This window comes from Oryx dammah, unplaced genomic scaffold (assembly GCF_014754425.2).
Source record: "Oryx dammah isolate SB20612 unplaced genomic scaffold, SCBI_Odam_1.1 HiC_scaffold_2, whole genome shotgun sequence".
Taxonomy (NCBI): domain Eukaryota; kingdom Metazoa; phylum Chordata; class Mammalia; order Artiodactyla; family Bovidae; genus Oryx; species Oryx dammah.
Window position 1 is genome coordinate 165,621,625 of NW_024070186.1, and position 12,736 is coordinate 165,634,360.

At 45.1% G+C, this 12,736-nt stretch overlaps 1 protein-coding gene across 1 annotated transcript in view; it reads right to left on the bottom strand.

Moving 5' to 3' along the window:
• Positions 1-424: 424 nt before the first annotated feature.
• Positions 425-12,736, bottom strand: part of LOC120855629 (glutamate receptor ionotropic, NMDA 2A) — an 88,895-nt gene continuing 76,583 nt past the window's right edge. The window contains exon 5 of the mRNA XM_040230174.1: positions 425-11,812. Within this exon, the coding sequence (XP_040086108.1) occupies positions 10,013-11,812 (1,800 nt within the window). The 3' untranslated portion in view covers positions 425-10,012. The remainder of the gene's footprint in view (positions 11,813-12,736) is intronic.

The window sequence follows — 12,736 nt, forward strand, 5'->3', positions numbered from 1 at the left end:
ATCTGTGAGTCATATCGAAGGCGTATGGAGAAGGGTGGTTCTTTGCGGTCAGCTGTTGCCTGGGATACGAAAAGGAGAGAGAGGAGGGCTTTAACCATGGTTTGTTTGTTTCTTTTTCCCCCAGAATCATAAGTCACAGGCCTCGGTGAACTTCAGTGTGATCAGAGTCAAGACTGTGAGTATGGAAACTACACAGGAAGATGAGATCCAGGTGAAGGACAGTGGCCAAGCTTGCTGCTAAAATCCTGAAGCTGAGTCCTGGGTTCTTCCCAGTTCCACGCTCTCCTCACCACTCCTCCAATGCGCAGAGGGGCAGGTCAAAATGATTTCCCATTTCTGCAAACACGAAGCCCGTATGAAATGTTCCCAATTCCCACAACCGCAGCAGCAGCAACAAGAACAAAGACCACAACTCCATTTCTCATTTTCATATCAATTGGCAGAAATTATCTTTATTAGAAAAATGAAATTTTCCTGTATTTACATTTTTACACCATATGACTGGGCACTTTTGTTGCCTCGGGAATTATGTACATACCAGTTTGCACACACATTTCAAACCCCATTCCTTAAAACAGTTGATAACACGTTGAACAAAAATAAAAGACATACTACAAGGAGACAACCATAGTATCTACTTCCTCTATCATAGAAAGGTGTTAAGCAAACGTGTAATTCTGTAGCTATGCTTGGAAATATTTAATACAGTTATTAGCACTTCCTCATGCAGTGGATTAAAACATGACAGATATAAACGGTTGCGGTTGGTAAGTGAACATCTTATTCCTGAATGAAGACCAGTGAGTAGAGAACGCAGCTTGCTTTGGGCTCCACCAAACCAGAGATCGAGCCAGTTCTGATGTGGGTTTTCGACTGTGTTTTAATGTAGCTGTGAATGGAAACCCTCTGCATACAGACGTGTAATCCTATCCACGCTGTGTTAAAAGTGAACTCAGACACGGACCTTTCAAGCCGCTTAATTAAATTTCTTTCTTGTGGGTAATGACCAGCTTGTGTATTATTAAGTGAGTCTTAGAACACAAGTGAAAGATGGATAGTTTACCCTCTTTTTCTGTCTGAGAAGGCCATTATTTATGATGTTTATGATCTTCTTATTCAAGCCACCGATTAACTCACCTAATTCTTTCTGAATATCTAGCTTGAAATATATAGACTATACGTAAACATACACACAGACATTCTATTGTGATACACTACATTGACTTATCCCAACTAAATAATTTGGAAAATGTATGCTTTTAAATTTGTTTTAGCAAGGGAATGAATAAGATTAAGATTCAGAGTTAAAAACAACTGATAAAAGAAATCTTTGGGGACCCTCAGGCTTGGAAGGCATCTGAGCCATATCTAGCCATGTAATTAGTTTTTTGAGTAGTTTACTGAATTTTCTATGAAAATATTATTCTAACCTTGTCTCTTATTTGAAAAAAATAAACAATTGACATTCTTTCCCAGGGAAAAAATTTAAGAAACATAAACGTCAGGAGTGCTATATTCATCTTCCCAAACCCATCAAGATTTTCAAAGATGATCAACTGAATATGACCCCAAATAGTCATCTGAATCTTATTAATAAATTTTTGCCCAGGAACATTTACTTAATGGTCATGGCCCCAGAACTGTCTACAAACCTAATAAACTAAAGATTTTCTAAGAAAATAAAATAGGTTTAAAAAGTCAATATAGTTCATTTATTCGGATTAGCTTAACTGAGAACAGAAATAATTCAATAAATCTTAGATGGCTAATGTAGAAACCTCAATCGAATTCAAAAGCTTATGACTGTTCTTCATGGAAAAGCCAACAATGTTTTTTTATATTTCTGGACCTTCACTATTTGCTCAGCTATCAATAGTCTTTGATTTGAGCCCTTTTAAAAGCTTGAAACAGCAAAATGTCAGATCAATGAGAAGCATTTAAAATGCCAAAGACAAACTTATGTTTGCTGGAGAACAATTAACCTTATTAATTTAAAAGGCAGCTGTGGTATTGGCTACGTGTTATATTAATATCCTTTTGAAGGCTCAACTTAAATCCTTCCCAAAGGTGTGAGAGAGAATTAACTGGAGGGGTGATGACCAAGGGTTATGGCTAATGAGGAATGTTCTCAGAATTGCCGGGATGCCAACTCATTGTTTCAGGCATGTGGTAAATAAGAGGGATTTATGAGTGATGACCTTGGTTTTGTCTTGTTTGTTCCTACATACTGCTGACACCTCATTGGAGGAAGTTAATTTGAGAAATGACTCCATTTTCAACAATTTGGTTCCTGCTCCCTAGAGAGTTGTGTGCTTTGAAATACAGCCCCAGTGAAGAGATACCACTGGCCAAATTGTTCTCTTGAGTGTTCTAGTTTACGCAAAGCTCAGCATCCCTGGGAGAATGTTGTCATGCATTGTAGACGCAATAACAGGATCTCAAATAACTATTAAGTAACAATAACCTTTCTGTCTTCAGAGACTTTTTACCACCAACTTGAAATATGTAAAGGGCTAGAGAATTTCTCAGGGACTAGGACAACCTCAAGGCTAAGGTCATTTACCCTTAGGTTAATTGACCCTCTAGAGGTTCTGGGTCACAGAATCCCCCAGATAGACATTCCTTCAAACCACTCAGTTTGCTTTTCTATAAAATGGTTCTACTGTGCCCCACCTCGCAGTAAATATAAATGCCAGAAGAGAGGGGTATGGCTTAGAACATGGGAGAGGGGGCTCAAGAAAGGCTTCAAGGGTCATTGCCTACACAATGCATTATGCCCTACATCTTTTCAGACTCCTAGAAAGCCTGGTGGGAATATTCTGGTGCGACATTCTTTAATGAGACAAACCAAACAAGCACTGCAGTGGTTCAACAGTTATCTTAAAGTCAGTGACCAGGGGAATAACATCTTAATAGCTGGCCCTCAGCCATACTGATTACCAAAGCTCCTGGTCATTTATGCACAAACTCTATTTCTTATTCCGTGTCACACCTCCAAACTCTGTTCTGTCTGCTTGGCAAAGACAATCAACAGAAGGGACAGTCACTCGCAAGCAGTATCCTCTTTCTGAAAATGGGCCGCCATGCGTAGGAAGGCTTTAATGGGGCCACAAGGCAGTGTGTGTGTGTGTGTGTGTGTGTGTGTGTATGTGTGTGTGTGTGCACGCGCGGGCATGTGTGCCTGCACACATGTGAGAGCATATTATTTGCATATGTTAATGGAATTATCCCTGATGTCTACTAAGAAAAAGAAGAGATATTAGGAAGGGGATATTTAATATTAGGCACATGCTAAGTAGAGAAAATAACTCCCCAGGAATCAAAAAAGTAAGTGCTGAGTGCAAGCATACAGGGGAGAGACACAGATAGCGTTCAAGTCTCAGGAGAGGCCAGTGAACAGAGGTGGGATCCTGGGCATTCTCAACACACCCCAAAACAGACACTCATCACCTTCTTCACCACAGAGGCGGAAACTCAAGACAGAGCCCCGGGGACCTCAAAACAACACATCTCTTTTCCAGACTTCTATTCTGACCTCCTCCCCCGGAGGAGATCAGGCACTTCAAGACTATGCCTAATAATAACACGTTTATTAGCAGATTCTTGTGGCTGAATGAGGCTGAAACCAACCCGCATCAGTTTTCTTATCTGTAAAAGGAGAGCAATCCTACTTACATCCCCAGGCTATTTTGAGGATCGCATTCTAGGACGTATCCAGAATACAGTCTACACGCAATGTAGATACATTTTGATATTTCCAAATTCAGGTGCTGAACCAAGGCACGTTCTCAGGATGAACGGAGACCCCCGTGTTTCAGAAATGCACAGGATAGGATGGACAGAGAAAAAAATAAGCCCCTTCTCCACCCCACCATCTTTCTGAAATACACCTTAATTCCTTTTGCTGTCTCATCGTCCCCTTTTCTTTCCAGGCACCTGACGCGTTCTTTTTGGCTAGCCACAACACAGAGGCACTTGGGACTCCACAGGAATTCTCTCTACTTTCCTCCCTGATACATTTTTTACCCTGAACTATCCAAAGTACTCTTCACAAATCAAAAACCAAACCAAACACAAAAGCTTTCAGGAAATAGTCTTTTTTACATCATGGTCTATTTCCCAATTCTTTGAGGACTTTTTCCCCCCAACCTTTTCTTAAAGCACATGTCATAAAGCAGACGTGGAAGGAGGCATGATGTGGCAAGGGCTGGAGAACTGAGAGGACCCAGATCCAAGCCTGCCTGTGCAAAAATCAGAGAAGGGCGAGTCTGTTTACCTGATCAATGCCCCTAGATGTCCTGAGTGCCATCATGGATGGGTATCTCCAGGAACAACTATATTCTCTAAAGGTACTTGGAAGTAAGTCTAGGGAAGGGATTACCTGTTTTGTTTGATCACATACATTTTTATCTCCTGATGAAAACTTCATCATTTCGTTTTTTCGTTTGGTCCGTCTTTTGTCCCAGGGCGCTGAAGCTCTAGAGGGTGCTTATGGGAAGAGGCTGTACTTTCTATTCCCTCTGCCTCTCCTCCATCCCAAATTGGCCCTAAAAGGAGAGTGGATACTTAGTCAGCTTCCATCAGCTAATCAAGGTCCTTTGTTCATCCTTGGCTAACGAGAAATGTAACAATATAACCTCAATGATTACTGCCAGTTTTCATCTTTGGTTTGAGATTTTAAACTATATCCCGTTATCCACTCTTCTCAGGGAATAAGTCCCTGGAAAGAGGTTTCTCTTCTCCGGGACTCTGAGGCAAGGGGTTTTGGGGGAGCTTAAAGGAAGACCAAATTCAAAGAAGGGTGCATGGGTCTGTATAAGGCAAGAGGCAAAGACGGCCAGGTCAGTTCTGTGAGGTTTTCTGGCACTGATCCTAGAGGTGTTCAGGGGAACACTCTTTAGAGAAACCCAGGGATGAGATAGCCTGGAAAGGGGAACCAAGCTAGGACTTGGACCAGGACGTCTTGGGTTCTAGACCTGACTCTGACCCTGTCAACTTGATAGTCTCAAACAGATGACTGCTGCCCCTTCGCAACTTCATTTTCTCTTAATTTTCCCATCTCCTTTCTCCTTGCCCCACAACTTGGTGTAGTTCTATAAGTTCTGTTTTTTTAAGACCCTTGTGGGCAGACACTGTTAGCTGATACTATACTGAGTATTTACGGGCACGGGAAGAGTGTGGGTGGGCAAACAGGAAACGCGCCCTTCAGTGGATTTGCAGAAATCAAGTGCGTGTCCGTAGCAGCACTATCTTCTAGAGTAACAGTGAACAGACTACATCCTGCACCCCTAACCCCAGATATTTTTTTATATAAGAGGCCAAGAACTCCAACACACAAATGCCACTTGGGTTCTGTTATCCTCCCTAGAACTGAGATTATTAAAAAAAAAAAAATAGTGCCCTCTTTACAGAAATATCATCCCATCAATAACCAGAATGGGTTTTCCATGTGTTAATATCCTTATCATCGTTTAAATTTTAACATAAACTTTACATTATATACAACTTTATTTGGATAATACACGTACATGTAAATTGTAGAAAACAAGCATGTATATTATATACATGTGTACCCGAGCATTGATATTCACAGGATAAGTGCATTTGGACATCTCCGATCTCCATCAAGGGCCAAGCTGACCTCATCTGATACAATTAGATAGGAACATACACCAATGTAAAGGGGTTGAATGCGAAAGGGTAACTGCATACTGGGGGAACTTTTCAAGTCAAAACTCCAGGTAACCTTTCATTAAACCCTTCCCACACTGTTTACCAAGAGAAGATGGGGTATCTGGAAAGGTCTTATTTTGTCTCAAGGGAAAATAAACACTGCTTTTGGAATGCAAATTGCCTTGAACTCATATTAAATACCAACCACTGAGTTTAGCTTTCACCTATTAAGTTTGGGGAGTTTTTTGTTGTTGGTTTTCCCCTTGAAGTCCAATTATGTCTGTTCTAGCTGCGCTTCATACAAACAGGCACCATTTCAGAGGCAATTCATGTTCCCCTTTGAAGAATTCATAAACAACAGCTCTACGCAAAGAAACAGTATAGGGTGTGCATAAAGTTAACGAATATATTCAGCTCTTCTGAAAGATATTTAGGTTTCTCAACTTAGTATTTATTTAGGTCTTAAACCCTGCAAAGGATTTCAGTTCAAGGTATTGATTTATATGACAACTGATTATTAAGGCTAGACGTTTTTAGGTTTAAAGGAGATAAATTTTTAATCACCATTTAATTAACACCAACTTTTTGTTTTATTTTTCATTAGCAATTCCATTTGCAAAGAATTCGGGGCATTTGTCATTTCCTGAGAAAGATGCAGAATATTAAATACACATCAGTGGTAGACATATCAAATAGAATAAACAATGTATGAACGCACGACTGCCGTGAGTCTTTTGACTAATTAACTGCCTTGGCTGGAGTCCCATTTAAGTGAAACTATTTCATTTGTAAACAAGGTGTAATTTTATTTTTTCTCCCCTGAAAATAAGTGTGAATTGATTTGACTGAGTTTGCTGCAAAGGATGAATTTTAATGCTTTTGTCGGGAAACCTAAGTACAAACACTTCTCAGGCACCTTAACCAAACAGGGAAGAGAAAACCAGGTACAGGCCATGAGACAGTGCCGACTAAAAGAATGCAATGCGATTTGCAAAGGACACAAGCGTAATGAGTAGGACGACTGTAATCCCACGCCTCTCCTGGAAGCCTCACTGGCAGAAAGGCAAACTCATTGACATCTCACCCTTCAGAGCACTAAAACCTGGGATGGCCTAGGAACCTGCAGATGTAAGGATAATGGAAACAATTTTCCAGAAACCCAAAGGTTGCCCAGAGTAGACCCGGCATCCCAGAAGACTCTCTTCTTACACAGAACATTTTAAGTTGGTTGCACATGTGCACTATGACCTATCTGGGTCCTTCTCAAGTGGAGAAAACCATTAAGAGTTAATTAGCATCACAATGGACACCGGGTCCTACTTTGAGTCAGATGAAACTCAGGCACGCCTTTCAGGTCAGAGATCCTGGATCCTCGGCATCAACAAATCGAAGGCCTCAGAGTTGAGATGTGTCTGAGGAATCTTCTGTAATGGACTCATAGTTCAGGGCATTCCCTGTAATTCTTATCACCTCCTGTCCTGAAGGTGTGATTTACCTCTGGATGTTATACTCCTGCTACTGTTTCCCCAAAGAACTGAAAGACTTGGATGGCCTTCTAATAGCCTGACATCACTATCTTTCAACTGGAAAATGACCATCAATCAGTGTTGGTTGTTTTTTGTTTGAGATCACCACTATTCAGTGTCAATGAATCTATGGAGAAAGGAAATGATGTATTTACTACATAGCATCCAACTCCAGCTACTTCTTTTTTAAAAAAACCCTTTCGCTATTAGAGGAAGGGTATAGTTTTTTCTCTTTTTTGGGCTACATTGCTGTCGATTCTTCCCAAAGCCATATATTTAGTTTCTATACCCAGAGAAGTATGGGGTCAACAGCAGAGCTAATGTTGTAATTAGAAGAAGGCTTTTTGATCTACAGGGTCATTCCGAGTGTAATTCTCACTCTCCCTGGAGATCTCTGCCACCTTTGGCAGCTCCTTGCTTTTGAGGAGACACTAGAGAAAGACATATAGCCTCTTTAGATTGGTGATATACCACGGCTATCTTCTGGGAGACTTCAATTCATTTTGTGTCAAGACATGACACTCTTGTGAGGAAATGGAGGTGATCCTGGCTGGGGGCGTGTAGGTCTGGGAAGCAGTGGAAGGCCAAAGGCAGAACATGGTAAAAGATAACACGATCACAGGTGTGGGTGAGAGTAGAGATTGGAGGGCTATTCCGGGTTCTTTAATCTAGGCTTCTCCCTTGCTGGAGAAGCAAAGCTGCAGCATCCAAGCAATGAAATGCGACATTCAAGTGCGTTCATCTTTGGTACCTTGTCAGCCCCTTCTGCCTGTCCACCTCAAAGACTTTCACTGGCTCCCTCTACCTCTCTCCCACTGACCCTGAACTGCTCAGCAACCACTTTGCATCATTATAGGAATATGGTAGATCAGGTGTCCTAACTCAAAGATGGAGACATTTGATGAGTCCTCAAGCTCTAAGAGAATTACTCCTGGCACCTGCCCACTCACAGGAAAATCACTGCCTACAAGACAGAACACGACAGGACTCTAAGACGCGGGTTAACTTTTCAAGCTGTCATTCTGCCCTCTCCTCCAAGAGCCCAGGGCAAAATGCAGGAGGAAGCCCGGGAATGGTCCAGCTAGTTTGCATTAGCCTAGGGCTTCTGTAACAGGACACCAACACAGATCCAGGGGCTACGCAAATCAGGCGGCTACTTAGCCCAAACATCTCAGGCATATTCATGTATTTAAAACACGCTAATTACTAGATTTGAACTGTATAAAATATGTAATGAATGTTGTTTGTAGTTTTTACCGTGTTTAATTTTTAAACTAGAGAATTCTGTTTTGGTGAAGTGTCGTAATGTAACAACTTGCTTGTCATTTGCAGGGGCACACTGAATGTACAGGGTGCTGTGCTGAGAGCTTCTCGTGTGTCAAGATTCCCCAGCCTCGCCCCACAGTGGACAAAAGTGAGTCTCATTTCCTATCATTTTTGCAGAGGTTTGAGGCGAGTGAGAAGGGAATAATGGAAGTGACTCGGAAATGACAGATGCCTCGAGGAATTTTGCGAGTTCTGTTGGTGCTGGTGAGGCAGTTGGCTTTCAACAGAGCAACTATTTCAGAAGAGAGGAATCACTCGTCCCACTGAAGATTATCCACAATTGGGAGGATGCTCAGGGTAGATACATGAGTGTCTCTCCTGTTTTGAAGGCTGTTGATTTAAGGAGGCTGGAGCGGGGACGCGTGTCCTGCCAAATTGGGTTAAGGAAGATCGCCCTACAGCCACGCTGGCCTTTAGCAAGACAGATGGCATTTTACTTTTTAGAGATCACGGCACACATGTGGCTGCTGGCACGTGCCCCCACATTCACCATGCTGGGAACAGCCACGCACAATTAAATGCCATTCGGGGGACTGAATGAGTGAAGGTTCCTGGAGGCAGGAGGAGAGTAACAGATACTATACAACCCTGAGTCATCACCAGAGGAGGGGGGAAACGCAAACTTACGTACACAGGAGTCTTCGGGATCAACTACAAGGGCCGCTGCATCATAGATGGAAGATCCACACTTACGGTATCGAAGACACATGTGTGTGAGTCTGTGCAGCTCTGAGCAAGACCACCGAAGCCAAGGGTGAGAGAGTGTCTGTGAAATACACAAATGGACATCCAAACAGACTCGTCGCTCTCTGCCTGAGGGTCCTCCTGGGCCTTTTACTCCATGTGTCCTGGAAATGGACTACAAGGAAGCTAGCAGAGTGAACCATAACACGCGGGTTTGCTATCCTTTGGGAGAGCCTGGAGTTCTGGGGTTGGGCCGGGGCCATCATGGGAGGCAGAGCAATAAAGCTGAACCCCTTAAAAAGCTGAACTTCCTAATCTCTGGCACACTCCGTCTCGCTACAGTGCGGATGCATTCTTGTTTTATTTTGTGACAGGTTTACATGCATACCATATTGCTTATTCTGTATCAGAGGAACCGTGAGGCATTTCTGATGAGGAAATTACAGGGTGGGCTGGTCTTAATGGAATTTGGAATATAGGAAATCGTCACATGACCACTGGCATCCGATGCGTCGTTATTGCGACATACCTGGCGGGCATGTCCAGGAGACTCGCCCTGGTGTGGATTGGTTTTTGGTTAAGGACTCACCTATCTGGGCTCTGGTGTGCTCAGCACACACCTCACAAGATTCCTTGAGTGGAAGACTACGGCTTGGAGCCATGTGCAAAAGAACCAACTGAAAAATACCTTCCTAAATCCTCTTCCTCTGGTTAGGGCACTATTGGGGCATCCACCATTTACCCATCCGGACATTGGCCATTAGGTATGTTTTCCCTATAGATATAAACATTAATGGAAGGTTTTAAACATCAGATTCGATACTAGGCATTTTCTTGTACACACGTCTATTGCTGCAGGAGTTTAAAACCCTGGGGGCAGAGTACATATTATTCTTATTTGCAGCATAAGGCATAACATGCTCTGAAATATACACGTCGCTGTGGCCTCTACTGTCCCTGGAACAGTATGACGCCGTCGACCTCAAGGACGAGCGGAGATAGCCGTCGTTCGCAGCCTGAGACGGCAGCGAGTGTTTGTAAGGGTCCGAGGGGCACCTGCCGATCGCTAAGCGTTGGTCATCCCCGTAGGAGTGGAGGAAAGGGTTCTCGGAGGTGTGGTCCGGCAAGAGGGACTTGCTCCGCTTGCCGACCTCCAGGCCCTGGGGGAAAAGGGAACCCTTGTTCCCCGCGAGTTTGCTGGAGGGGACGCTAAAGAGACTCCCGTACAGGTTTCCCTCCAGGAGCCGTTCGCGGTCCTTGAGGCTGATGCTCCGGGAGGGCCTGCTAGGGTCCACCTCCCTGGGTTTGTCGAGGATGTTATCATAGGAGTGCTGCCGGCTGATCCTCAGCTTGTTCTTTTGGAGTTGGAGGGCGCTGTTCGGGGCCCAGTCCTGCTGGTAGACCTCCTCCTGGGCGGCGGGGTTCCCTGTCTCCTGAAGCATCTGGTCCTCGTCGATGTCGTAGAGGTTCCCCATCCGTAGGCAGGCGTCGCACTTGAAGGGGGAGCGCACGGTGAAGTGGCCCGAGTAGGTGGGCAGGTTGGACAGGCAGCTCCGGCAGTGCGTGGAGTTCTGGCGGTACCGGTCGCTGCCCTCGCTGTGCGGGGAGCTCTTGTCTTTCAGGCTGAAGTGCTTGGAGTAGAGTTTGTACGGCTCATTGTTGGGGAGCACGTCCTCATCATGCACGGCGTTCCGGTTGAGGGGCAGCGTGGAATCCCCCTTGCGAAAGCTCTCGCTGCGCTCCTGGTAGGTGTCGGAGAAGTCCACGTTCTCGGGGAGGGCCATGCTTTCCGCGAACGAGGGCGGGTCGAGGTGGAAACTGGGCTCCTTCTCGCCATCGATGGTGTAGATCTTGTCCCTGGGGGAGTTTGCCTTGGTTTTCAGGTAGGAGCGCTCCGCCTCGCTGCAGTCCTTGCGGTACTTGGAGGCCGTGGACCTCTTGAAATTGTCCTTGGCCTTGTGGTTCTTATTGTTGTCTGGCTCCCGGTGGCATGCGGCCCGGCTCGACGTTTCAGAGACGTCCGAGTGGGCCACCTCTTCAGGAAGGTACCGAGGACTCTTCAGGGAGTGGGTCCTGTTCTCCACGGGCCCCTCATCCCTCTGGGAGATGGGGTTCTGGGTCAGGGAGTCTTGGCGGAGCGACTCCATTGATTTCTTCCAAAGCTGCCGGGGCCGGGAATTCCCTTTGGACTCCGTGCTGACGGCCACCTCCACTGTGTTGGGGTTGGACTCATTGAGAGTCAGAGGATGCTGGCCCTGGAACACATAGTTGTTGAGGTTATCCTTGTGCCTGTTGGCCACGAAGGTCTGGAGTTCGTTCATGTTGTCCCCGAAGATGCTGTCTTTCCCCTGGAAGGACCGGTTGTCTGAGTAGACCAGGTTGCCCTTATCTGAAACCATGTCCATGATGAGGGAGCCTCGTTGGATGAAGTCCGCAGCTCTCTTGGGGGAATCCATCCTTGAGGAGTTCATGTTGGACAAGTTGGAGATGTTTTTGGCAGATCGAAGGAGTTTTAACATGTTGCTCTGGGATCCGGTCAGGTTGAAATCCGGAGACTTCTTCTTTTCTTCAATGTGCACTCCGTGAATGCAGCTGTAGATGCCCTGTGGGGAGGAGTGGAAAACACCATTAGCAGCATCGAGGACACAAAACTGTGTCACACCTGAACTCTATCTGCAAAGGAGAGACATAGGCGCCCTGGAGAAACAGTGAAATGCAACCTGAATCCTGATGACGTTCTTAAGTGTATGAGACCAGTGGCAGAGCATCAGACTTCCTTGTCTCTCTCATTTGATTATGATTTACTTAGATTATCAAGATTATCTGACACTTTTGCCAATAGTCATACATGGAATTTGAGGAAAAAATATCCTCTAATCCTCATACAACTGGGCTTCCCAGGTGGCGCAGTAGTAAGAATCTGCCTGCACTGCAGGAGATGTAGGTTTGATCCCTGGGTTGGGAAGATCCCCTGGAGTAGGAAATGGCAACCCACTCCAGTATTCTTGACTGAGAAATCCCATGGACAGAAGAGTCTGGGGGGCTAGAATCCATGGGGTCACAAAGAGTCAGACGCGACTTAGCGACTGAACACCAGCAACAACCTAAACGGAACAATCAGGTCCAGGCTTTAGGGTTTGACCTGGTTCTCCCGAGACTGACAGGGGTCTGGCCGAAGAAGGGGTTTGTGAAAGGGATGTGGAAGCTGCTGCTGACTCTGGGGTAAACTCGTGGGAAGGATGTGTGAGAAGTGTGGACTTGGATGACAGTGGCCCCATTGATCCCCACGGCAGGGATGCCAAGAACCCATAGGGATGCTCATGTAACTGTGACAGCCACCACTGTTTGCCCTCCTGCATCTTTCTTGTTTTCTAGAGACAGTCTCCATTGCGTCAAGGAAGAGTAAACAGCAAAGCTACAGTTGTGTGTTTGAGCATCTCTTCCTCTGACCTCTCCACCCCAGGCTGCAGGATGAAGGCTGCCCAAGATGAGGTGACAGCCCTTCTCACCTTCCTGCAGCTTTTCCT